At 40.6% G+C, this 26,108-nt stretch overlaps 1 protein-coding gene across 1 annotated transcript in view; it reads right to left on the bottom strand.

Annotated features, from left to right (window-relative positions):
- RORB (RAR related orphan receptor B) overlaps positions 1-26,108 on the bottom strand; it is a 365,246-nt gene that overhangs the window by 143,288 nt on the left and 195,850 nt on the right. The window contains exon 2 of the mRNA XM_085633060.1: positions 10,289-10,374. Coding sequence (XP_085489186.1) covers positions 10,289-10,374 — 86 coding nt within the window. The remainder of the gene's footprint in view (positions 1-10,288; positions 10,375-26,108) is intronic.

Here is a 26,108-nt window from a genome sequence, read left to right as displayed (position 1 = left end):
AAGAGCAGGCAAGGGCTTAAAGCAGAAAATGCTGATGGATAAACATGACCATTTAAATAGAACAGAGATTCTAAATATATTCTCTTACTTTCTTTTGTGGCAACAAAAGACTATCTTTAGAAGTCACAGTTTGCTGTGGATACATTTTCAATGAAAAATCCAAGGGTTAAGGATAAGGTATAGCTAGGAAAACTTTATTTATTCTTTCTATATAAACACAACTTACATAAACTGCAAAAAGTTTAGAAATTCTCAAGTTATATTTATTAAATAAATGTATAACTTACACACCACTTAACTATAACTTTATTTATCCTATTAGGTACGAAACCAAACTTAAACTACTTAAAAATTAGAAATTCTAAAGTTATAGTTGTACCTTTAATTTATAACTTACACAACACCTTCAAATTATTATAAATCGCAACATCACCATACACAATGTATTCAACTCAGTAGCCACACTACATTAATTGGAACCCACACTTTCTCCATGCACTGCTTATACACTATTAAATTATATCACTTATAGCATGTAAAATAATAGCATTTACAATAATACTTATGACATTGCAAACCACATCGTTTTGTAGAGCACAGTGCATGGCAGAGTGTAGAGTTATAGTAAATGTAGTGTGGCTGCAGAGTTGAATACAGTATTTACAGAGTGCTACACGATTACGGCATGTATTCTCAAATGCCCTACAGCCAACGTCCACAGTGCACAACCTAACTCAGAGTTGGGGGTTGGCTGCTTCATGGGAGGTGGAGAAAGAGCCTGGCTTTGAAGTTCCAAAGGCCCTGCACAGTGAGCCTTGGTCATCATGTGGCCACCCCTCACTATGCATGACCAAAGGTACTCCATGGGAGCTGGCTGAAAGCTTAGCATCACTGACACTGAGCCAGATGTTCTTTATTCCTGAGTCATGCTGCCAAAACACTATCAATCTAAACTAGCAATCGCTGTGGTAGAAATTCAAATACAGCTCTTATGGTTATCTGCATTTTAGAGGCAGTGAGCACTGTATGTGTCTGTGATTTTGAATAGTGGAAAGATATAATAGTTAAAAGCAATGTGGGAAAGAGGAGGTCAAGGTGGATTATTGTGAGAACGGGCCACACTTAACTCAACAGCTCTTAAAAAGATTAGAAACTGGGGCGTGGCTTGCGCGCCGCTGCGAGATGGCGGATCGCGCTTGAGCTCCGTAAAGAGCAGGGGCCGACGGTGACATTTCTGCCGCTGAGGAATGCCCTGTTCAGCGCAGAGGATGACATCCTGCCTGGGAAACTGCCGTGTACGCCACGAGGGACTTTTCTGGTGATGGAGAGTGGCTAGAGTCCATATATCGGCATTTTGAGGTGGTGCTTCATGTTTGCACGAGCGGCCGCCATTTTGTTTCTTCTGTGAGGGAGTTTTTACTATCACCTCTACACGACGACGCTACTGGACTGTCCTGTCAGGAATGGAGGCTTACAGGAGCTGGTGAAGTTTTTTCACTTTTCTTGAGTTTATTTCACTTTTTTTTTCTGCCGCCTATTGCAGTGCTGCCCACTGCGTGATCTTTTTGTGGTTTCTGCTACTATATTATTCGTCAGACGCACTGCCACTTCCCTATGTGAGGCTTCTTTGCTCTTGGCCTGATTTTGGTTGTTTTCAGGTGTCGGTGTGTGCCTACTGGCGCCTGCAGCACGTGAGTTTTTTTTTGTGAGGTGTTTTTTTCTGACGGGGATCGCCTGCCATATTCTCTGCTCGGCTCTTTTGATGCAAGTACATTATTCCTTCCTGCTCATTTTTCCTCTCGCACATTGAGTGTTTTACAGCCCCTGACATTTCTTGCTCTCGCTCTATCTGAGGAGGTGTATTTTGTTCCTGTGGAGGTGGTTTGCCCTATGGCTGAGAATATGGCCCCTTCACCGAATGCTAAAGACGTTAAGGACTCTAAAGCATCTCTTAAGAGGTCCAAACAGGTATCCCCAACTCCTGAGTCTGCTCCTAAAGACACTAACTCGACTCTTGAGTCCATCCTGACGCGCCTTAATGAGGTCTATGAAATTGCGCAGTCTACTAAGACTAATACAGATTTACTGCAGGTGGAGGTATTAGCCATCAGGAATGATTTCAAGGCCCTTTCCCTTCGTGTTTCAGGTACAGAAGCACGGATTAGTGGCGCAGAGGATACCATGCAAAAGCACTCTAGATCTCTCACGCAGATAGAGCGTTCCATGGCAGCATTGAGGAAAGACCTCACTGAACAAGAGGATCGTAATCGTAGATCCAACCTGCGTATTTTTGGTCTTCCAGAGGAGGTTGAGAAAGATTCATCTTCCATGATTGAGTTTCTGTATCAATGGATTCCATCTACACTACAAATTTCTTTCCATAAAGATTTTTAACTGGAACGGGCACACCGTGTCCCCTCCTTTCGCCCCAAGTCTGCTACGCAACCAAGAGCGATAATTTTTAAACCGCTGCGTCATCAACATACAGAGCAGATTTTGGCTCATATGCGGAAGGTTAGAGCTGTCTCTTGGAATGGCCATCGTATCTCAATTTCTCAAGACTTTGCCAGGGACACGGTGATAAGGAGAAAGGGCTTTCTTAATCTCCGGAAGCGTTTGTCTGAGATGAATATCCCCTTCTCCTTTGCTGGTCCCTCAAACTTCCGCATTACTTTCAAAGGTCGTGTCAGAATTTTTGACGAACCTGCGGATTTGGCCTCGTTTTTGGATAATCAAATGGAGTTGCAGATGGATCTTCAAACGGGGGCTTCACATGTTCCTGGTTCTTCTGGCACCTGATGCGGCTATACATATTGCGTTGTTTTTTGTCTTTGTCAGATCTATTAAGTCTAGCTGCTTTTAGGTCTGCGCGGTGGTCTTTATGTCCATTGGTTTTGACGTATTTTTGTCGTCTCTTGGTGCTTCCCTATTATCGGTATGATGTGTTGGTCTTTAGTGTTGTTAGTTTTATTGTATAAACCTTTTAATTTTTTGTGGTAGCTTCTCTTGTTGGCTTGACTTCACTCCTGCTCGCGTGTCGTCTTGTTACTCCTTGCCTCCCCAGTTTGTCTCTCGACGTATTAGGTCATGGTCCTTTTCCTTTCCCGTTGCATGTCTTCGGTATGTGCGTCGATTTTTGTGGTAAAGTTGGTTTATCTTATCCTTTTGTGGTCGGTCTTTTTGCTTCATGTTTGTTTCTTGTTATTCCGTATTTTATGGAGTAGGTCATTGTTTTTTCCTTTGCGTTATCAACGTGTTGTTGTATGGTGTGTCTAGGTGTTTTAATCATATATGTTTACTAGGTGTTTATTTATGGCTATATTTAGAGTCAATATGTGATGTTCATATAGTTGCTAGTTATACCTACTTTATTGATTTTTTCATTGAGTGATTTGATTACATTGTGTTATTAATTGTCTTTTTCGAGTAGGTTAGTTTTTTATAGATGCTTTGTACTTGATAGATTTATGCCTCTCTTATCTACATGTTCACTTACTTAGGCAAGCATATTTATTCTGCTAGTTTGTGTGTATATGGCTTTATTTACTCATGGTCAGTTATCTATAAGATTGCATATAGATTTTACACATTTATATATAGTATTAGGTCTCTTATTTAACTGCCATAGGGATTCATTGAATGTTATATTGATAGGAGGCTATATACCGTTTTTTATTATGTTTCACTTATTTTTCTCATATTGTATCATATAGTATGCTGTAGTTTGTATTTCTTCTTTTCTCTTCATTATGTTCCTTTTTCTCTTGATGGAGTCTGCTTTGGTATGGTTCTACCTATAATAATGTTATCTTTTAGTTCACTTTCCACCAGCTCTTATTGCCTGAAAGTGCTTTCTTTCTCTCTCTTTCCTGCTCTTACCGTTCTCTATGATTCATTTTAGTTGTTATTTATATATTAATTTGGTCAAACGTGTTGCCTTTATAGTCTCTCATTTCGCTTTGTTTTCTAAATAGCTATCATTAATTCCAGTTCTTAGCTTTTAGATAGTTTTTCTTTTCAATGTATAATCAGCTATGCACTGTTCTGGGGCTTTTTATGCTGTTGTTGTTATTCCTCCTGTTGGCCCTCGCTCTTTTTCCCATGTCCCCCCTTGTATGAATTTGGTCTTTTTCAGACCTGCCGGATGGGCCCTTCTCTCTCTCTTTCTGTGTATTCTCTTGCTGTCTTTTTCCTCTTCTTTCCTTTTTTCTCTTCGGATTTCCTCTTTGGTCTCACCCTGTTTTGTGTTGGCTGTTGATGTCTGCTTGTTAGCTCTCCTGGTTGTTGCGCTTCATTTGCCACATATGGAATATCTTTTTTTCCTGATATTGGTTCTATGTCTGGACTAAATATACTTTCCCTTAATGTTAAAGGGTTAAATCATCCAGTAAAAAGGTCAAAGATTTTGGATTACTGTAAGTCTCTTTCTTCGGACCTCGTCCTTTTTCAGGAGACAAAGCTCTCTGCCAAGGAGGCGTTGTTTCTGAAGAAAGAGTGGGTCTTTGATGTTGCTTGTTCGGATGCTTGTGGTAAAAGGAATGGGGTAATTACCTTAGTTTCTAAACACTCTGGGTTATCTATCGTTTCCTCTGAACAGGATACAGAGGGTCGTTGGTTATTAGCTAAGGTGTCCAATGGTAATGCTGACTTATTTGTCATGAATATTTATGCCCCCAACAAGGATGACCCGTCCTTTTGGAATGCTATCACCAAAAAGCTCGAGGATACCCCTCACTCTGGCAATCTTATTGTAGGTGGTGACTTTAACTTGCCAATGGACCCTATCTTGGATAGGAATTCTGCCTTTAACTTTCGTCCCCCTAAAGCACACAAACAAATGACTAATATGTGTTCTCTTACCCATCTTCAGGATGTTTGGCGTCTTCATAATCCCACTGGTAGTGACTTCTCCTTTTTTTCTTGCCCTCACTCGTCCTTTTCACGCATTGATTATCTTTTGGTTCACTCTTCTTTGGTTCAATCTTCTTCTTCTCCGCTTATTCACCCTATTTTAGTTTCTGATCACGCCGCAGTGACATTTACTCTTACGTCCTTTGTCCCTAGGGCACGAGCTCGTTCGTGGAGACTCAACACAGAAATCTTACATGATGAGTCCTTGGTGCGAGAGTTTTCCAATGACATAGAGACTTTTTTTATTGAGAATGTTGGGTCAGTCAGTTCCCCTGTTGTTCTCTGGGACTCTTTCAAATGTACTTTCCGTGGTCAGGTCATTAAATGTATGTCAAGGAGAAACGCAGCCATTAAAAAGGAACTCACGGACTTAGCAGATGAGATCAAACGTCAGGAATCCCTTTTTCGACAGTCTCAGGACAAGACCTGCCTCCAATCTATTAAGAATTTAAAGTATTCGTACAATACTATAGTCACTAAGAGAGCTCATATTGGCCTGCAGGCTCAGAAATCTAAGAGACTGCTGTTAAAAAATCGTGCGGGCAAGATTCTTGCAGCCACTTTAAAGTTTCAGGAATCTTCTTGTAATACTTTCCAAATTCCTTCTATTACTGACCAGCTTGGTAAGAAAAAATTTCAAACTGCAGAAATCCTTGATGTTTTCCGCAATTTTTATAATAATTTATATACCCTGTCGGCTCAAGCTTCTTTTGAACAATGTCAGGAGTTCTTGAATTCGGTTCCTTTGAAAGTTGTTTCGGAGGCAGATAATCAATCATTAAATTGCCCGATTACTTCTGATGAAATCATTTCCGCGATTAAAGCTACTCGGTCTGGTAAAGCTCCTGGTCCTGATGGATATCCTATTGCGTTTTATAAAACCTTTATTCCCGTGCTTGTCCCGAAACTCCAATCCGTTTTTGATGCTTTTATTAAGGATGGTTCTGTATCTGGTTCCGCGGCTGATGCTAATATTGTAGTTATCCCCAAAGAAGGGAAGGATCACGCAGATCCCAAAAATTTTCGTCCCATTTCCCTTCTTAACATGGAAGCCAAGATTTTTGCTAAAATTTTAGCTAAACGATTAGAGTCCTTTATTCCCCAATTGGTTCATCCCTCCCAAACAGGTTTCGTAAAGGGGCGTCTTGCACGGGATAATAGTCGTACTTTTTGTCATATTCTTGGTGCCGCTAAGCGATCTAATCTTCCGGCGGCAGCCTTGGCCCTTGACGCTAAAAAGGCCTTTGATAAGGTCTCTTGGCCTTTTTTAAGAGCTGTTCTATGTGCACATAATCTTGGTGATTCCTTTATTCGTATGGTTATGTCTCTTTACTCCCGACCTAGGGCTAATATACGGGTGAATGGTGCTACGTCTTCCTTTTTTAACCTTTGTCAGGGCACTAGACAAGGGTGTCCTTTGTCCCCTCTCTTATTTTTGTTGTCCATTGATCCTCTCCTCAGAATGATTGACTCGCATCCAGATATTAAGGGGTTCTCTTTTGGGTCTCATCAAATAAAAACAGCTGCATACGCAGATGATGTTCTCATTTTTTCTGATGATATTGCACTGGCCATTCCTGCTATTTCGGATACGATTGCTCTTTTTTCAAAAGTTTCAGGATACACTCTGAACAAAGATAAGACAGAGATGTTTCCTTTAAATGCTTACTGCTTCTCCTCTCATATGGGTTTGGCGGGCTTTAAATGGCAATCTAAACAGCTAAAATATCTGGGTATCCATTTCTGTTCCACCCTATATGCTACGGCTACTTATAATGAATCCCAAACTATTCTTAAGGTGAGACGTCTTTTAGAAAATTGGTCTCCGAAGCATATTTCTTGGTGGGGCCGTATGCAGACTCTTAAAATGATGATCACTCCTATTATTAATTTTGTTTCCTCTATGCTTCCAGTAAGGCTTTCTGATTCCTTCTTTCATGAACTTGATTTGCTTACTTCTAAATTTTTATGGAATGATAGAAGGGCTAGGATTGCTTATAAATTTTTACGGAAATCTTATGATATGGGCGGCTGTAATTTTCCTGATTGGGGGAAGTATCAAACTGCTTTTCTGGCGTCCCAGGGTGCCCTTTGGTTTTCTTCTCCATCTATTCATGCTCCAGCATGGTTGACAATAGAACAGGAATTGGCCTCCCCACTGCCGACTGCATCCTTTTTAACCACAAACACCCTTTCTATTCCATTCTCTCGCTCTAATATTTTAGGCACTATTGCTGCGGTTCGTAAGGTTGATAAGAGAGTAGCAATTCCATTACATAAAACTAGATGGTCGTCTATTTGGCGCAATTCTAAAATCAAAATTAATATTGACCCTGAGTTGATCTCTTACTGGGCTGGGAAAGGTGTCTCACTTGTTAAACATCTCTATGATTCCAATAATGATCCTTCCCCTTTCTCATCCCTTGCTCAACAATTCTCTTTATCTAATTTAGATTTTTATACTTTTCTTAAGATTAAGGTTGCACTTGCTAAAGTACACCTTCATCCTTCTTCCCCTACGATTACGCTTTTTCAGCTTTGGATTAGGACTGGTCATGTTGCGTCTCGGATTTACACATTTTTATCGTCCTCTACACTCCCCTCCCAAACTGTCACACAGCAAAAATGGGTACATCATTTTGATCAGAGTGTTACTGCTCATATCTCTCCTGATACCTGGCAAGATATTGGTAAATTTTCTCTTCGTAACAAAATTGCCCCTTCTCTAAAGCAGTCTAAGTTTTTCTCTATTAATCTTCTTCACTGGACTCCCATTCGTCTGTATTCACTTAATCTTAAAGAAGACAATTTGTGCTGGAGCTGCGGGCTTTTACCAGGTGATTTTCAACATATGTTCCTTGATTGTTCCCTTCTCCAACCCTTTTGGGATTTAGTTCACAAACACCTCATGCTCATCTTTAACATCAAATTCCAACTGTCCTTTCCATTAATTCTTTTGGGTCCATTGGCGACCCCAGTCCCTCTGCCTTTAGATCCCATGGAGTTACAGTTGTTGGACCTCTTATTAACTATTGCAGTCAAAGTAATTCTCATGGAGTGGAAATCTTTTTCGTCCGTCTCTTACCATACTTGGTGGGCTTGGGTTTCCTTTCTACGAAGTGCTCATACGTCAGTGGACCATGCTCATCTTTCTCCTTCTATTTCCTCTGGTGTTTGGAAAGCCTTAGATTCATACATGGAGTTGGCCTCTGAAGGGTTGGTGGCGCAATATCCCTTTGATTTGTCTGGTTAGTGTTGTCTTGTGTTTGGGTGATTCCTCTGGAAATCCTCTCCTCTTCCGTTTCTCCTCTCTGTCTCTCTTTTTCTTTCTTCTTCTCTTTCCTACTCTTTCCGTCTTTTCTTTCTTCCTTTCTTCCTTTCTTCTCTGTCCTCTTTTCCCTAATTTGCCATCTGTGGGTGATACTTTTGATATATTTCTTTGCCAGATATCATTTTGGGTCTTCCCTCCTTAAGTAATTTATTTATCTGATGTCTGCAGATTAATGAATGACAATGATTTGTTCTCCTATTAATTAATTTTATTTTAATGTATTTATTACCTTATTGTCCGATATCAATTGTATCACTTTGGCCTGTATCTTATGTTTCATATTTGCGCTTTTAAAATAATAAAATTCTTTTGAAATGAAAAATATTAGAAACTGACCTTATGGCAAAGGATGCCAGCAGAACATTCACCCTAAAATGAAAAGGTGGTATTGGACTATTGACAGAGCTGTATGTGATGGAAAAATCTAAAATCCCAAGTACAGGGGTATGCAGCATATGTTCAGGAGGTTTGGGTCCATTCCAGGTCATCAGGGTAGCCAGTTACTATGTTTGCCTTAGGTGAATTCTGTGAAGGTTTATCTCTTATAAATATCCTGAAAAGTTAGAATGAATATAGTCCTGCTGGACCCAAGTTTGAGCCTACTATTACAGAAGATGATCTTACTTTGCAGATACCTCTTTCACAGAATCGTGGCTAGACCTACATCTCATCTGAGTTGGAACAGGGAGTTTCTGTAAAAACTGTGAAATCGTATGATCACAATTTATTCTATATGTTTCATTAAAGTGCTGAGTTTTGTGATTGTTTTACAATTTGCAAAATTCAGGGGATTTCCTGGACAAAGCCATTTATAGGAACAGCTGCTCATCTTACAAAAGATAGGCGCAAACCCGTATGAATGCTCTATAATAATCAAAACAGAGGGCCGGATATGCTTAGAGTCTGTGGATTTGCAAATATCATTCAATGGCCATTCAATGTCACTATCTCATTGTTGCTTTTTGACTGGTTGCAACATGAAACAAGGTGAGGTTGCCAGAAGAAATTCTTTAACACCTAGATGACCAAGAACCATTGGGATAATATTGTGCAAAGTAACATATTCCGAAAGTCTCAATCAATAGTTGATAGTTCAATCAATGGTTTGATAGTAAGCTTGAACCTCCTAAATTCAACCTTGAGGGAGGTAGGAATGGAATAGTTAAAGTAGATCTTTTTATATTGCAATTGATGAAAACTAGAGAGGCCATTAACAGGATTTACTGTGTCACCATAAACAGATCCACCCTTAATATAAATATGCACCTCAGCCATATTCAAAGATTATTTACGAGTATGCAGGATACGTGTAGATTGGTACTAATAGAGTCCATCTTGGAAAATTGTTTTGAGAGAGTAAACCTGAAACCATGCTATATCCATGAGGCACAAGAGAGAAATGTAGTCAATAGGGGTTGATATGACCAGAGATACTGAGGCACAATCTACAAAGTCATTGTCTAAAACATTTGAATTTAACCCACATAGAAAGAAATCAAAGCGTTTTATTTTTTCCATTGAATAAATCAGATTTGAAAAGAAAAGAACATTTGGAAGTGCAGTTAAACCATATTAAATGAACTCTGACAAAAATTTCAAGTAAGTCCATATAATGCTTTGCAATGGTTGGCGATCGGTGCTCAGTACTTTGGACTAAGTTCTGCATCTGCCTCCTCTATACCCTACATCAAATTAACTTTTACTCTTGACATTTAAATGCGCTGTCGATTTGGGCATTCAATATACATGAACTTAAGGCTTTTTCATTTCAATAATTTGGTTCAAAGACTGAAACGGAGGATAAAAAATGCTGTGACCTCTGGTACTTGAACATATAATTTATAGAGGTTTGTGGGTTTATAAATAAAGGACGCAGCGACGAGTGAACATTGCTGCACAATCTATAAGTAAGGAAAACAATAGTCATATCAAACAAATGTAATAATATTGAATCACAACTTATTACCACTTTTGAACTACTTTTAATGTACCTGGCTTGCACAAAGAGACACATTGTTATCATGGAGTCACGTTTTTGTCTCCTACCTTACAACCCTCGCATGTGATGACGCCGTAGTGGATTCCAGAGGATTTATCACCACAAATTTTGCATGGTATCACTTCAATTTGTGCTAAAATAAAGAAAACAGATGTTTTAGTACACAGTCCATTCTAATTTACCGGTTGTTCCCTGTCTACAAAAACTGCTTAAGAAGTATTTTCTCTCTTGGCGTTCATTTATTATGTTATATCATCCCTGATGTTCTAAACTATCAATTTGAAGAAACAGCTGATTTCAAAACACTGTTTTCATTTTATGATTATATATTTATCCTAATTATAAGCTTTTTTACATGTTCATCATTGTAATAAAAGAAAATCTCAAGGTACACATAACAACGATAATTTAAATGCTGATACCTTACAAATGGGTAAACCAATTGGTATCATCTAACAAATGCTTGCACTCAAGGTGACCGGGTGCCTGTGACAATTGTTGCTGATTTGGTATGCTATTTTAGAAGTGCGCTCAAATGGCCAACTTGACGCAGTAAATCATGAAGCGTTAAGCAAACCTATAACATTTGATTTGCCAACCCAGCCTTCACAATATTTTGTGAATGTGGCAGTGTTGTGGTATTGTATGAACCCCAAGCTAGCAGTTTCCTGAATGTTAGGTCTGTATAAAACAACTTTAACTGCAATCACAAACGCTTTTCACTGAGTATATACCGACAGGAAAACAATAATTAAGGGGCACCATACAACATTAATTGCGTGCCTTGCCTCTACGATTAAATCACACTTGATATCACTTCATTAATGGCATCAGTACAGGGACAGAAATGTAGGCAAGCTAAGTGTATGCACATCTAAGAATGATATGCCACCATTTAGTGCAAACTGATTGCGACTCTAATGAATGATGGGGCAAGAGGCAGAAACAGTGGTTTATAAAAATCTCCTCTCTAAAGTACTTTGCCGCCATTTTGTAAAATGTATAAATGCACCCTCTTATACAATTATTAAAACTGTTCCCAGGATATTGTGCAGACTTTCATGAGCAAGAGCATGCCAGTTCATTGGAGGACTGTTGACCTATGCACCATATTCTCAAATGTGTATGTCAATCACGTACAAATTTTAGAGCTTATGTGTTCAATTCAATGTATACATTTCTGACATTGGTCTTTTTTCGGGAAATGCATGTGTACAGAATTAGCAATTGTACTTGTGTATGTTTAAAGAAATAATGAAATGCCATAAATACTCGTTTCCTTTGTTCTTCTTATTATAATATTTTCCTTGAAAGTCATTCTTTCCTACGTTCTTGTGCTGTGGAAATGGGGATACCGGTGTGTGCTTCATGAATTATTCTGCAACACTTACAACTGATGCATTCAGGTGTAAATGTCGAAGTGCGTTTTATTGGTTGTGTCTCAATCCACACTTAATCATGACACACATTTGAAATTTCCACGCATGCTTATTTACTGACCAAATGCTTAATTAGGCAGGTCCACGAGTAAGCAAATATTTCTGGTGTAAATCCAGGAAAATGCTACTTCCAAGTCTCGAGTATGTGGGAATGGCTATGCCATTTTTTCATATTTGTTTTTAATTATAAAGCAGTTCTGTTGAACCCACTACCAGAATTCAGGCATGAACTGCAGATTAAGCAAAGAGCAAACATTTGTATAATATGAAACCGGCAAATATGACTTTCCAAAATCAGCATTTATTCCAATTTTATAGCATATCGGTGTCAATAACGTATGATTCACCGAGATTGTGACGTAGCTCATGCCCATTACTGAGATCTCGTCCATCATGAGTTATGCACATATACACAAATACGTCTCTTCTTTAATTACCATGTACACAATTGACAACATTCACACAAACATAGAACGGAGTCCAGTATTCTTGCAAGTTGGCATCAATTGAGCTGAAGTAAAACGTGTGAGTACACAGTCCAGGTTCACTGATCAACAGAGCCACAGGCATCTGAATAAATCAAACCAATTAAGAGCTCTGCGGACTAATGAATGATGGATTCGGTGCTCTGATGTAGTCAAACTAATTAAAAGAAACTAGAGTGTCGGGACCCAGGCTTCCGAGGCGCTCCGAGTCGATATGCATCACAGTTAATTGACTGACAGAGTAGAACACATCCTGGGAAGATCAAGTCCATTAGGGTTTTCACAGAACTGCAGCCTTCAATGAGAGAGATCAGATTGGCTAATGTAAGGGTAAGGCGAAGATAACCAACTCTCTTGTAAGCGAAGGGTTTCAGAGGGTGATGTAAAGGACCCGAGATGGACTGCTTAGCAATCCCCGTGTGCACCTGCCCTGGGACCCTGCAACGGACACTTCTTTCCATATACACACCCTCACCTTTACGCTCTTTTTCTTGCAGGGAGGAGTATTCCCTTTGTCATACATTATAGGCGCTCACTCTAGGGTGAAGATCGGTCAAGAGGGGCTGTAGCTCCCATGATATGAGGAAGGTTCTCCAGCCCTCCATTTGCTAGTGGATTTGAACATGCTTCCCTGTCCCCTAATAGAAATAAACTGCAAATTTGTCCCATGTTGCTGTGAGAAGGATTCTTATATTCACGGCTGCTGAGTGACTGTTGTCCATTACACAAAGAGAGAGCAATGGGTCTGAGGGCAGGAAGATAGATCTTGGATACAGTGATCATTCTGGGCTTTGCAGACAGCACAGTATGCTCAGAATCAGAACCGACCCATTGCAAACACGGATTTGTCCTGGGAAAATCATGAATTCACCAGGCGACAAGTGACATCTCTTATTGCATGCCTCCCAACACATCCTGATGCGATGTAAAGACATGGCCACAACTAGCAGTGATCAGATATATGCTGTTGTGAGTGTCCAAAATGTTAATGGCGGAGGAAGCTTTCTTCACTATAGGATCCCCTGCTCAAGCACTTTGTGTGATCTTGCATTCTCCGTGCCCTTGCCTGCTCTGTGAATTGACCAGTCACTTTCCAAGGTGTTTGTGGAGTGGAGATTTAGAATTTATACTTTCAGTGCACGGTGTACTGGTAAACCACTACAATAATGTACACAATTAAAGAATTGAAGAAGTGAGGAAACTATCAACACAACTTTATAAATGGCTGGTTTATAAAAAAAAATAAAAACAATAGTAAAGAAAACTGGTTTATCTTTAATTGGCGTATGAGGGAGGCCACAATGATTAGGGGGAATAAAACGGCATAGTTACATGACCTCAGTCATTGTAACACATATTAATATAGACAAAGCCTAAAAATAAAAAATATATTTGGTTTGTCTCTCAGAAAACATTTATTGACAATCTGCCAAGTTAGTTACCGGGGTAGGCCTCCAAGGGAGTAACTGGGAGTTTGTGGCTGCTCATCTTTAACAGTAAGAGCACCAAGAAGCTTAAGTGTCAAGCGTTTAATGTATACCACACAATATACATTACAGGGGTCAGTTAACTAAAGCGGTGAAGAAGGTAATGAGTGATCTACACATAACCCTGGTAGAAGGGGAGGAAATGGTGATCTACGGGTGTCTCTTTCTACTGTATAGTTCTGAGATCCCATCTTAAACACTGTTCTTCCTGTGAAATTATGAAATATACTTTGAAACCCAAAGTATTAATATCTGATGCCAGTAATGAGTCAAGGCAGCTGGCGGCTTCTCTGTACTATTACAAAACACCAAGCTCAGTATAAATGTTTTCTCTTGAGCACACAGAAGCTTTCTTGTCCCCTTAGGACCAATGAGCATGTCAGGTGACCATTACTCTGAAATTCGCCTGTAATGTCCACATTTTCAAATACGTGGTAACAAGGAGAACCACAAAATATTATTTTTCAAAGGCCTGGATGACCGCTATGAGTCTCAAACTGAACTATAAAAAAAGTTTAGGTTATTCGATTCAGAGAAAGCCTCTTTACAGGTTCATTTAAGTGATGGTACTCATGACTTTTCTAAGAAGATATTTTATATTAATTTAAAGCTGAGTTGGGGATTGATTAGCCGGGATTTATTTTGGTGGTCATTTGTTATCCCTATATTTTTATCTTCTTTTTCTTTTTAAATTGTGACTGACTTTTTGAAATAGATTTTTTTAATGCCCACAAATGTGCAAGATTTTGAACTCGGTTTGCCATCGAGAATGTAATAAAATAAATAAAATTCGTGCTTTTATGACATGTTGTCGAATAAAGCTATTTCATATCGGTATCGGTAATAAAATATAATCTCCAAAATGGTACAGCACAAACAACAAAGTGGGAAAAAAATTCTTGTTAAACATTAGTCACCGTAGCAATCAATAGAAGCACCCTTTGTTCAATGAGCAACCTCAACCAAACATACAACGAAACATACTACAAAATAAACTGCGTGCTACTGAAAGAGGGTTCAGGGTTCATTATGCAGGTTATTTTAAAAGTGTTAGGGGCCTGATTGAAAACCATCATACTTTCAGTATTTTTCTGAAAAGTACAGTCATTCATCACGCATTCAAGATTTTTTCGGAAACGTACACTCATCACACATTCATATAAAACACTCCTCCTCCCTGCCGGTATGCAGACTTTGTGCTGCGTCATTTTTGTCGACGAGCATTTTGTCCCCTGTACTGTAGCACCCACTTAAACAGCGCTGCAGTTGTAGGTGGTGAAAAGCCTTTCGGAAGAGTGGGAAGGGCAGCAGGGTCACAGGTCAACCCAGACATGTCAACCCTCCCGATTCAGGCAGGAGACTACCGATTCCAAGGCTAGTCTCCCGCCTCTCGATTCCTGCAAGCAAAAATCCTATTCCTTGGGTTTCAGCTGACAGGGCTTGGTATTGTGTAACCTGCTAATTCTTCCAACAGTAGTCAGAGTGGCGATGCAGGGTCTCTAGAAGGGGTGAAAAACCAAAAAAGCCCCATTAACAAGCGAATGGTCTTTCAAAGACCTGTGAAGTACTCGGGGCGGCTCGGGAAGCTGTTTCAACCCGGGTTGCCACACACGGAGGGGGGGGGGGGTGTTGATGCACTGCCAGCAACCTGCCAGGCCAGTGCACAACACTTGCATCACCCTCTCTCTGCCTGCCATCGCGCTCCATGCTTCTGAAAGGTAAGATAAAAATGTGCATTTGCGTTTCAAATGTCCAGTCCTACAGCGATACCAAAGGGGATGATGGACGGAGCGTTTGGGCAAATCAAACACTCACCCCCAGTCAACTGATCTGGGTTTAATCCATAATCATCCTTTAGCTCACTCCACCACCCCAGTTCAGACATGGCCATATGCAAATCAGTCTGACCCTGTGCCTCATGGGAACAGTCCAGCCCGAACTACCAAGTCATGTCTTCCCTGGACCGGAAACAAGCATCCTGGGACCGGTTTCGGGTTCATAACCCTCATCAGCCAGGCTATCTTGAATCCAGTGGCAAAGTGAGCAAGGGACCCACGTCTGGGCATACCCTGCCAACTTAGGGCGAACAAAGCGATACCAAAGGGGATGATGGACGGAGCATTTGAGCAAATCCAACACTCACCCCCAGTCAACTGATCTGGGTTTAATCCATCATCATTCTTTAGCTCACTCCACCACCCCAGTTCCGACATGGCCAAAGCAATACCAAAGGGAATGATGATGGATTAAACCCAGATCAGTTGACTGGGGGTGAGTGTTTGATTAGCTCAAACGCTCCGTCCATCATCCCCTTTGGTATCGCTTTGTTCGCCCCAAGTTGGCAGGGTATGCCCAGACGTGGGTCCTGTGCTCACTTTGCCACTGGATTCAAGATACCCTGGCTGGTGATTTCATGTCAGTCAACATTCGAATCGGTCGAAATCAGGAAGTGCCGGCCGCCATTTTGTGTGTTGTGTGTGTGACAGGGAAAAAGAAAGGTAGAGAACGTGACAAGGGGGCAGGGTAGAGAGTTCCTGACCCCCTAGCCTTTGTCAGGGGGTCCCTGAAGGACCCCGAAGGGTGAAAAAAACATTTTTTTTTTCAAAAAATCGCGGGGTGCGCGCACAGTGCGCGCACCGTGAAAAACCTTAAAAAAAAAAAATATATAAAAAATATAATAAAACATACATAACTTAGCATTTAAAAACCGTACAAATTCACTTAAAAAAACATAGGTTTCACACACGCTATAGTTAGGAATTAGCATATAAAAACCTTGCAAATTCACTTAAAAAACCATAGGTTTCACACATGTTATAGTTAGCTGGACATTTCACTCGTAAAAAACCATTGAAATACCCCCGTTATAGTTAGTTCAGATAACTATAACTCGCGCGACCGCCACTCTATCACAAGGATGATGTCATCAGGGATGTCATGAGTGATGCCACTGACCATGTCATGAGTGATGTAATATGTGACGTCATGAGCAGTGGATTGTGGGCGCGCGAGTTATAGTTATCTGAACCAACTATAACGGGCGAATTTCAATGGTTTTTTACGAGTGAAATGTCCAGCTAACTATAACATGTGTGAAACCTATGGTTCTTTAAGTGATATATATATATATATATGTCGGCTGATCAGTCCTGTCGATATTTAACTTGGAAAAATGCCTGGGCATGTGAGTTTGGAGCGGGAAACACAATAATCTTCAAGTTATGTCCTAAATTGAAAGGCTTAACTTGTAATATGCGATACTTATTCATTCAACGAATACCCAACCACACGGTATGGGATTTTATCGGGTGCGATAAATATCACATCTCCCACCAGGTCACTCATTATCAGGGCCTTCCTAGCCTTTCATCCTTCAGCGATGTCAATGTGAATATTGAGAAAACAGAAGTAAAAAGGTAAGTTAGGATTTATTTCCATTCGTTTTTTTAAGATATTCTTTTATTGTACCTGCTCAGTTGCCTGACTATCGAATTATATTTCAGTTTGGTGTTCATTTTTTAAGTTTGCATGCATAAATTAAGGAATACATAGAATGTGCTTAACCATACGTTTAATTTGGTTTCCACCAAAAAGAAAACTTCCAACAACTCGCACACGCTGTCTAAATCATCGATACACTGTTCGAATGAGTGAACATTTCAGGGACGAGGTGCATGCACTTTCAAGTAAAATCCTCTACACAAAGCGAAGTACCCACTTAGCCAATCACAATCCCTTGTCCCATATTCTTTTAAAAATGCGCCCTTGCGTTCGCTCCGCTCACGCCTTCCTGTCGCTATTCCTGACAAAGCAGAATAGCTGTAGGTGACACAGCATAGGGCCTCCTTCATTCACTGCTCAAAGCAGTCGAACAAAAGTCAAGGTATTCCTAGAAACATCTAGAATGTCTGTAAGTAACACCACATGTACCAGGTTTCCTCTAAAGATTTAATGACATACAACCTGTGAGTGTGTCACATTCCTAGTTGTGCACACCAAAGCTTCTTGTTCTAATTAGAGGGGTGCAAGGTATTTTTTTCCTCTTTCGCAAAGTTGTATAGAAAACCATGCAAATTCGTTAAGGTTGCAAAGTTTTTCACATTGCTACATTTGAGTATAACGTGTGACTTTTGCAGACAAATAGCATTGAATTCATTTGTATTTAATATTAGCAAAATGGATCTACATGAGACATACTTTGCAAAGAAGTGTTTCTTTCAATGTAATCCCTTTCTGCACTTCTAATAAAATGTGCCTGCAATGAAAATTCTGCATTCATTTTCCACTGTGCGGAGACAAACAGCTCAGCAAAACTTACTTAGAAAACAATGCCTGCTTTACGGTAATTCTGAGTTCGATTAGAATGAAAATGATAACTTAACATTTGGTGAAAATAATTTTGTATTCATGAAAGAAAATCTTTGTCTTGTTGAAGGTGAACTACTAAATCTAGAACCAAAAGGCTTAATTGAGAACTTCACAAACCGTCACTGGCGATAAAAATTGTACAGCACTTACCCAAGTTTCCTGGTGTTGATGCTACTGTTTCCATTTCAGGGTTATTGAAATAAAATGCTCATTAGAACATAGTAGGGTAACTGTATTTTGTAGTATATGAAGTAGTACTCGTACAAAATTCTGTTTATAAACCTCCATGCAAGGAGTTCAGCCTCTGACTCGCTTTTTTAAGCCTGTTCTTAAGGTGTAAATGTGGGAGGGACAAGGGTGTGCCGCTCAAAAATGTGGAATACTTACTACTAAGTGGGCGAGGTTTATGGAGGAGTAAGGAAAGATTTAGGGCCTGATATCAAGTCTGGCGGTCTTGGACCGCCAGAATTGCGGTGGCAGTCCTATATCCGCCTCATTACAAGGCAGAAAAGGGGCAATACATGTGCCCCCCTGTCTGCTCTACTTGTCTTAGTAAAACGAGATCAATACAACAAAAATCCAATAAGTAGAACTTGAGTTATGGATTGTTAAAGAATAAATGCAATAACTGTGCTTAGAAGTCACTATCGGACAAAAGGTTACATGAGGTTGCGAGGGACTGGTGCAAATCCAAAGTTCAGGCTAACCGCGTAGGAGAGCAGGCCTCGGTGTCGAAGGCTTCACTGCATCGATTCCGATTCACGCAGTCAGGTCAAGGCGTCAAAGTCGAACCTGGAATTCGGTGTTGAAGGATCAGTGCTGCGGTGTCATTGAACCTCGCAGACGGGACCTGCGTCGTCATCGAATCGGCACTGCGTTGGCATCTGAGGGCACTGCGTAGTTTTTGATCGGTGTCAGGTGTCAATGCGTCGATTTGAGCAGAAAACAGCTGCAGAACCCAATTCTGAGGCCCAGAACTGTAGGGGGCACCTAAGGCAAGAGTAGGACTCACAGACTGCAGAGTCCATCTGAACCTGCAAAGTAACAAGAATTCTTTTGTGTCTTTGAGACTTCAGAAAACAGGAGGCAAGCCAGAAAGCCCTTGGAGAATCTTAGGTTCAAGGATGTAGAGAGCAGGTCTAGTCCCTCTCACTCCCAAAAAGCAGGCCAACACAGCAGAACAGGAAGCAAAGTGGCGGTCCCTCCTAAAGGACAGCAATCAGCAGGCTAACACAGCAATGCAGTTAGCAAAGCAAAGTGGCAGTCTCTCCTACCGCACAGCAGCTCTTTTTCCAGGCAGAATGTCCTTGGTTACAGTAGAATTCTGATTTGGTGGTTTCAGGGGTCCAGTACTTATACCCAAATGTGCCTTTGAAGTGGGGGACACATCAAAAAGGCCTTTAAAGATCACAAGGTCCCTGCCTTTCCTGCTCTGGCTCCAGACACACTACAGGGGGGTATGCAGCTCTTTGTGTTGGGACAGGCACAGTCCTATTCAGGTGCAAGTCTAAGCTCCTCCCACCCAATCTAACTGAGGAAGGCCCATCAGCCTGGTGATGGGCTATCAGGATGCAAATGTCACACACCTACTCCCTTTGTGTGACTGCCTGAAGGGAATGCACAAAGCCCAGCTGTCACCTAACCCAGACGTGTATTCAGAAAGAGTCAAAGTCACAGAATGGTTAAAGTAAGAAAATGCCACCTTTCTAAAACTGGCATTTTCAGACTTGCAGTTTAAAATCCAGCTTCAACATACGTTTTAATTTTAAATTGTGAGTCCAGACACACCAAACTCCAAATTTCTACCTGCTTCCAATTAGAGATTACACTTAAAAGGTGTTTAAGGCAATCACAGTGTTAACCTTTGGGAGAAAAGCCTTGCAGGAGTGAAAAACTAATTTTAGAAGAGTTAATTAACAGGACATGTAAAACATAAAAGTACATGTCCTAGTATTCAAATAAACTGCACCCTGCCCATGGGGATACCTAGGGCCTACTTAAGGGGAGATTTACATGTAATAAAAAGAAAGGTTTGGGCCATGCAAGTAGATTAACTTGCCAGGTCGAAATGGCAGTTTACAACTGCACACACAGGCTCTGTAGTGGCAGGCCTGAGCAATGTTTAGAAGGCTACTGAGCGGGAAGCACATTCAGTGCTTCAGGCCTACCAGTAGCATTTAATTTACGGGCCCTGGGCACATATAGTGCACTTTAATAGTAAATTAAATATGACAATTGTGGGTATGGAGCATATGCACTTTAGCCCTGGTTAGCAGAGGTAATTTGCCCAGAGCCATACAGCCAACAAAAATGAGTTCAGTCAAAACGGGGAGGAGAAAGGCAAAATGTTTGGGGGACCCTGTAGAAAGGCTCTTTCCAAAAAATGCTGTGCACATTAATTGTTTTAATGAGAAGCTGAGGGATGCAGAGGCTCTAAACAGGTCCGACACAAAGACCTCAAAGGCATTTGTGGGGTTAATCCCTCAGACCTGCATAAAAAACATAAAAAAGGAATGAGTTTTGAGGTCTCGTCTTTAGGGCAAAGTTCTACAGGATGTTCTTGTTGAATCACAAAGATATTTTTATTTTATTGTTCTCAGACAAAAAAGCAACACTGGCCAACACGTGTTTCACGACACACGTCGCTTCCTCAAAGCCATTATACAATATCAATATATCATTGATTCTGCGCCATCCAAACTATAATCTGATTATACAAGTACAGATAAAAACAAATTTTTTTTTCTACTCATTATTTGTCCAATTATTGAGACATACTATCATCATTTGTACTTATGGATATTGTTTTCTTTCTGAACATCAATGCTATTGTCTAATGGCCCTGAGGAAGCAACATGTGTCTTGAGACACGAGTTGGCCAGTGTTGCTTTTTTGTCTGAAATAATAAAATAAAAATTTCTTTGAGATTCAACGAAGACGTCCTGTAGAACGTATTGCACTATCAATGAGACCCCAAAACGAAGTCCATTTTTTACATTAATTGTGTGGTTTATATCTCCTCATAGTGAAGACATTTTGGCGGGTTAGGAATTTAAAATTGCTTTTTTCCCTCTTTATGAAATTTGATTTTCCATCAAAAGCATTTTCTTTACTAAAAATCATATCAAAGTATGGAAGCTGAGTGCACTTCCTCATACTTGCTGTACTACTTACAGAAATGTTAATCATGTGTAAGTTAGAAAGTGTGGGCTAGGGAAAACAAATGTTTGTGATCACCCACAAAATTATTAATATGTGTTCATTTCAGTTTAGTTTTACTTTCCTGAATATCCACTACAACTGCACAGTCAATGCCCACAACTAGTTTGGTGGTGGCTCAGCCCTGGGGCAGAGGCAGCGTGCATGCAAAAGACCACAGGTCTTGCTGGTTCTATGCCTCATGCACGACTGTGCGCGGGCAGGATTTGACCCCTATTTATTATTTTGCCCATGACCTCCAACATGAGGTCAGGGCGTGTATGCGGGTCTTCATAAGCATCATCAGGAGTGACCCTGCAATGCACTACAGGCGTCACATATGAATGTGGGAACTCCACAGGCATACCTGAATTTCAATATGTATATGTGATACTTCCAAATACAAAACTGCCCTTGTGAATTACCTGTTAGTTTCTGTATGCAAAGCTACAAACGTTTACTATAATTGACATCTAGGTGCACATGCCAATGTGATGAACACGTGAATCTGTGGACAATTGGTTAAGAAGGCTTAATCTTTGCTGCAGGTTCAAACACCATTACATCTTAGATTATAGAGTGAGTGGAGAAGCGACTCTGCTGAACCGAAGGGCAGACTATACTTGTACTTAGATGTATATGATTTCAAGCACATGGAATATTAAAATATAGGATGAGACTCCAAACATCAGAATCGTATTAAGCATGACAGCACTGAGAAACATTCCTGTGGGTCAACCCCTCAAATCCTGATGAAGGTTGTTATGCGTAGATTGTTTCTTCATTGACTGGTGACACAAGTGTGGTTGTGGTAATGGGTGAATGTGAGAATGAGCAAATAGAGCACCAAGTGCTCGTCCAGTTGCTCACTCATTCAACCGTCTGCTCACTCATCCATACATTCCTTCATCCACTATCTGATTCTTGCATTCATCCTCTCTCCTCACTATCATCAATTCATGTGTGATGGGATAATGTGGCAATCAAACACAGTGACACAATAGTGTCACTGTAAGAGTAAGAGGGAGATTTGAAAAGGAAAGTTATGCAGTACAAGTGTCTTCGCCCCAAGGCAATGTGAAAGTTGAGCCCAGTCACTCCTATGAAAGTATGGCAATGAGACGTGTCTATCCTATTGTGAATATGACAAAGAGAGGGCAGCTTTTTGCCCTAAACAGGGGAGTATGACACTGGGTGAGTGAAATGACCTTGGGTATATCTGAGAGACTGTGGCAGGGAACATAAGTTTTCAGTAGATCCACGGTGAATGTAGGTAAGCTTAGTGAACAAACTAACATCCAAATTTGACAAAGAGAGTATGTGCCAGGTGTCGGGTCTATGTCGCATGTGGGTGACCGCATGATGATTGTCACAGTAAAAGGAACAGCTGGTTGGTCCCTGGCTGGTGAGTGACAACATGGGCCAAACACCTATACTAGGACAATGTGAAAGCAAATGGATGAATCCTATGTCCCAGAAGACGCATCTGCTGTGAGTGAGACAGTCCTGTGAAAATGCTGCCAGTTGGGTGAACCTAGAGTCCATTAATGGAGGGGAAAAGTCTCTATTTGCATAGCATGGATGGATGCTGTGCAAGCAGAAGGTAGTGATGGTGATGTGTACTCTACACTTTGAGCAGGGTGGGGGTTGGTAGTTTCTAGATGTGGAGGTAGAACGACTGTGACCTCCAAGACAGGAAACCCCACCATTTTCTGATTGATAGGGTGGTGGACTTGACACATTTCTGAGACCAAACAGGAGGTAGGATTTTTCAATTTTCAAAATTAGTGATTAGCATAATTATGAAAACACCAGAAATCACATCACTCACTGTAAATTACAAGTTAAAAAATAGAAGTTAGTCGTTACGGCCCGAAGTCCCAATAAATGATGTAGCGGGCACGCGCTGGGATTGTGCTCTCCCTGTACTCACCACCCATTTCCTGGAAACCCCTTCCTATCCTTCCCTTCACCTATCCTTACTGAAGCAGATACAGACAGAGAGACACAGATAGATAGATAGATAGATAGATAGATAGATAGATAGATAGATAGATAGATAGATAGATAGATAGATAGATAGATAGACAGACAAATAGAGAGACAGACAGCGATAGGTAGAGAAATATATATAGATAAACGGGTAAGATATATAGCTGTAGTGAGAGGGAGGTAAATACACTTAAAGGGATAGAGACCCACAGTTAGAAACACACATGGATGGAATGCCAGGCAGATTAACGGTCAAATGTAGAGACAGAGAGAAAAAGTAGTAGAGAGGTATAGGTTATATATCAGTTTAGACAGAGCTAGAGATAGACATATAGACAGACATACAGATAGACAGAAGGAGAGATAGATAGAGAAAGACAGACACAGATGGATAGATGCAAAGAAATATATTGAGAAACAGATTGAAAGAAAGTTGTATAGAAGAAAAGGCAGATAGGTTATTTTCAGGTATTTTTTCTCTCTCGCTCGTTCGTTTATTCTTTCCACTCTTTTTGTGTGTGTGTTTATCTCTCGTGTCTTTCTATCTGTCCCAGTCGTTCTCTCTTTCCTTGTCTTTCTTTCTCCCTTTCTCTGACCCAGACTCTCTCCCAATCTTTCTCACTCCTCCTATCTTTCTCAGTCTATTTTTCTCTTGCTGATTCTCCATTTTTTCTCTCACCCTGTTTTTCCTTGTCTGTCTTTTCATCTCCCGATTGCTGTCTATCCTTTTGCCTCCTTTTTTCCATGTCTCTCACTATTTTTGACTTCTTTGTCTCTCCTTCCCCTCTCTGTGCCCCCTTTCTCTCAGTCTCTGTAGTCTTTATCTTTTGCTCCATGGAGTTCACTCTCTATGCCTGTCTCCTTCTATTTGTCTTTCTTCTCAGATTTCTTTCCCCATGTCTCTCCTTATATCTGCCTTTCTAACCTGTACATTCTCTCTCTCTCTCACCGACCTCTTTTTCTGCCTTCACGCCTCTCTCTCTGATGTCACTCCCTATATTCCTTATTCTGTCTCTTGGTGCCTCTCTCTCTCTGTTTCTGCCCGCCCCTCTCCCTGCCTCCTTCCACTGGGCTGCTCTTATCTCTTGGGCGAGCTACAAACGTCCAGGTGATCGTGCTTTATGTTTAGGTTAGATGCCAAATGAAAACCCTAATCTCTAAAATGATTTCAACGGCCTGGAACCTTAAAGCTGCAAAACTGTGCTTGCTTAGTAGCTTATTTATGTGTAACATGGATACTGTCAAGTCAAGTCAATAAACTTTATTCGGTTGTGCGAATTGACAACCATAAAAGCATTTACACTACATTTAAAAAGAACACATTAATACATAAGGATAAAATACGGTTGTAAGATAAGCAGATGAAGACAAATATACAACAAGCATTCAGAGTATTTTGTGGAGTCCATTATAAAAAAGAGGTAATAGCAATTCATATATTATTTTTATCCTTCCATACTATTTCTAAATTTTACTGCCAATTTTAAAAAACTACATAGATACAAGGTATATTCACAACTTAATAGCTGTAGGAAGTGCAGTGCAGGACGATATTGTATAAAATTTAGTTTTTTCAGACAGGGTTTTAAGTATAGATTCCTCGGTACAGTATAAAAGGGACAAAAGAAAAAAAAGTGTGCCAGGTCTTGCGGAGACATATCGTCGCAGCCGCAAGCCGGCAACACTTGTCCACGATGAGATCCCCTAGGTACAGCCAGCAGAAAATGAAACAGATTAAACCTGAACCTGATCAGTAAGAAACGGTCATAACTGGACAGATGCCAGGATAAATAGGGTTCCATGAGCAAGGTGCTTTTTACTAATACATGATTACGAACACTTTCTTTTTTTAGCTCACGTGATTCCCTATCTTGGATTCTAAGATCAATAAAAGCTTTCTTGACCGTTATAACATCCTGTTTAGTGATCGATTCAGGGGATAAAAAGAGTTCAGGGCGACCTAGATCAGCAAAGCACTTAAAAAGATACTTTAACCAGGGAACCTTCATCCTGTTGTCCCATGTGAGTGACTCTCTTAAAATAAGCTGGGTTAGTGGAATGTTATCATTTAACCAACAATTCATCCAGCATAACATGGGATTAACAGCAATCTTGTCACTTACGAAGGAAACCCCCAGTTCCTCGTGCACGGAGAAGTTGGCCGTGCCCCTGGGAACCCTTAATACTAATTTCAAGAAGATATTTTCAACAGTCTGTAAGGGATCCGGAGGAACATAACCCCAAATTTCACTTCCATAGCACGCTGTGGAGACACTTTTTGCTTGGTAAAGTTGGAGCAAGGCGGCAACTGGACTGTTGCCCACTTTCTTAGAAAGGTCCATTATTGCCGCGTTTACCCTAGTGACTTCTCCCTTCTTTTTTTCAATCACGGGTCCCCAATTTAATTGACTGTCAAAGAGGACCCCGAGATAGGAAAATGTATGTGTAGTAGGAATACGTACACCATTTACATTTAGGCAGTTTACTTTTTTATTTCCCTGTCCGACCTTCATTATGTATGATTTAGAGTTATTAATGCTTAACTCCCTTGAGGTCATGAAAGAATGGAAGGAGTCTAGTAAAATTTGTAGTCCGTTTGCTGTTCTTGACAGGAGAACTGCGTCATCCGCATATAAAAGGACTGGCAGCCCCCTACGGCCTATGTACGGATAATCCGTATTAGTGCTTAAAAGATGCTCTTCCAGATCATTTATGTATAAGTTAAAAAGGAATGGGGCCAGGATGCAGCCTTGTCGGACACCACGATGCACCCCAAAGTCTTTGGTCACATTCAGGTCTTGGGTGAATCTGACATTTGCATTGGTGTCCGAGTGCATATCATCTAACAAATCAACTAAGTTTGGATCCACACCCATTTTTAGCATGGCGTCCCAGAGC

Source organism: Triturus cristatus, chromosome 2_1 (assembly GCF_964204655.1).
Source record: "Triturus cristatus chromosome 2_1, aTriCri1.1, whole genome shotgun sequence".
NCBI classification, from domain to species: Eukaryota; Metazoa; Chordata; class Amphibia; order Caudata; family Salamandridae; genus Triturus; species Triturus cristatus.
This window is presented reverse-complemented; position numbering and strand designations above follow the sequence as displayed.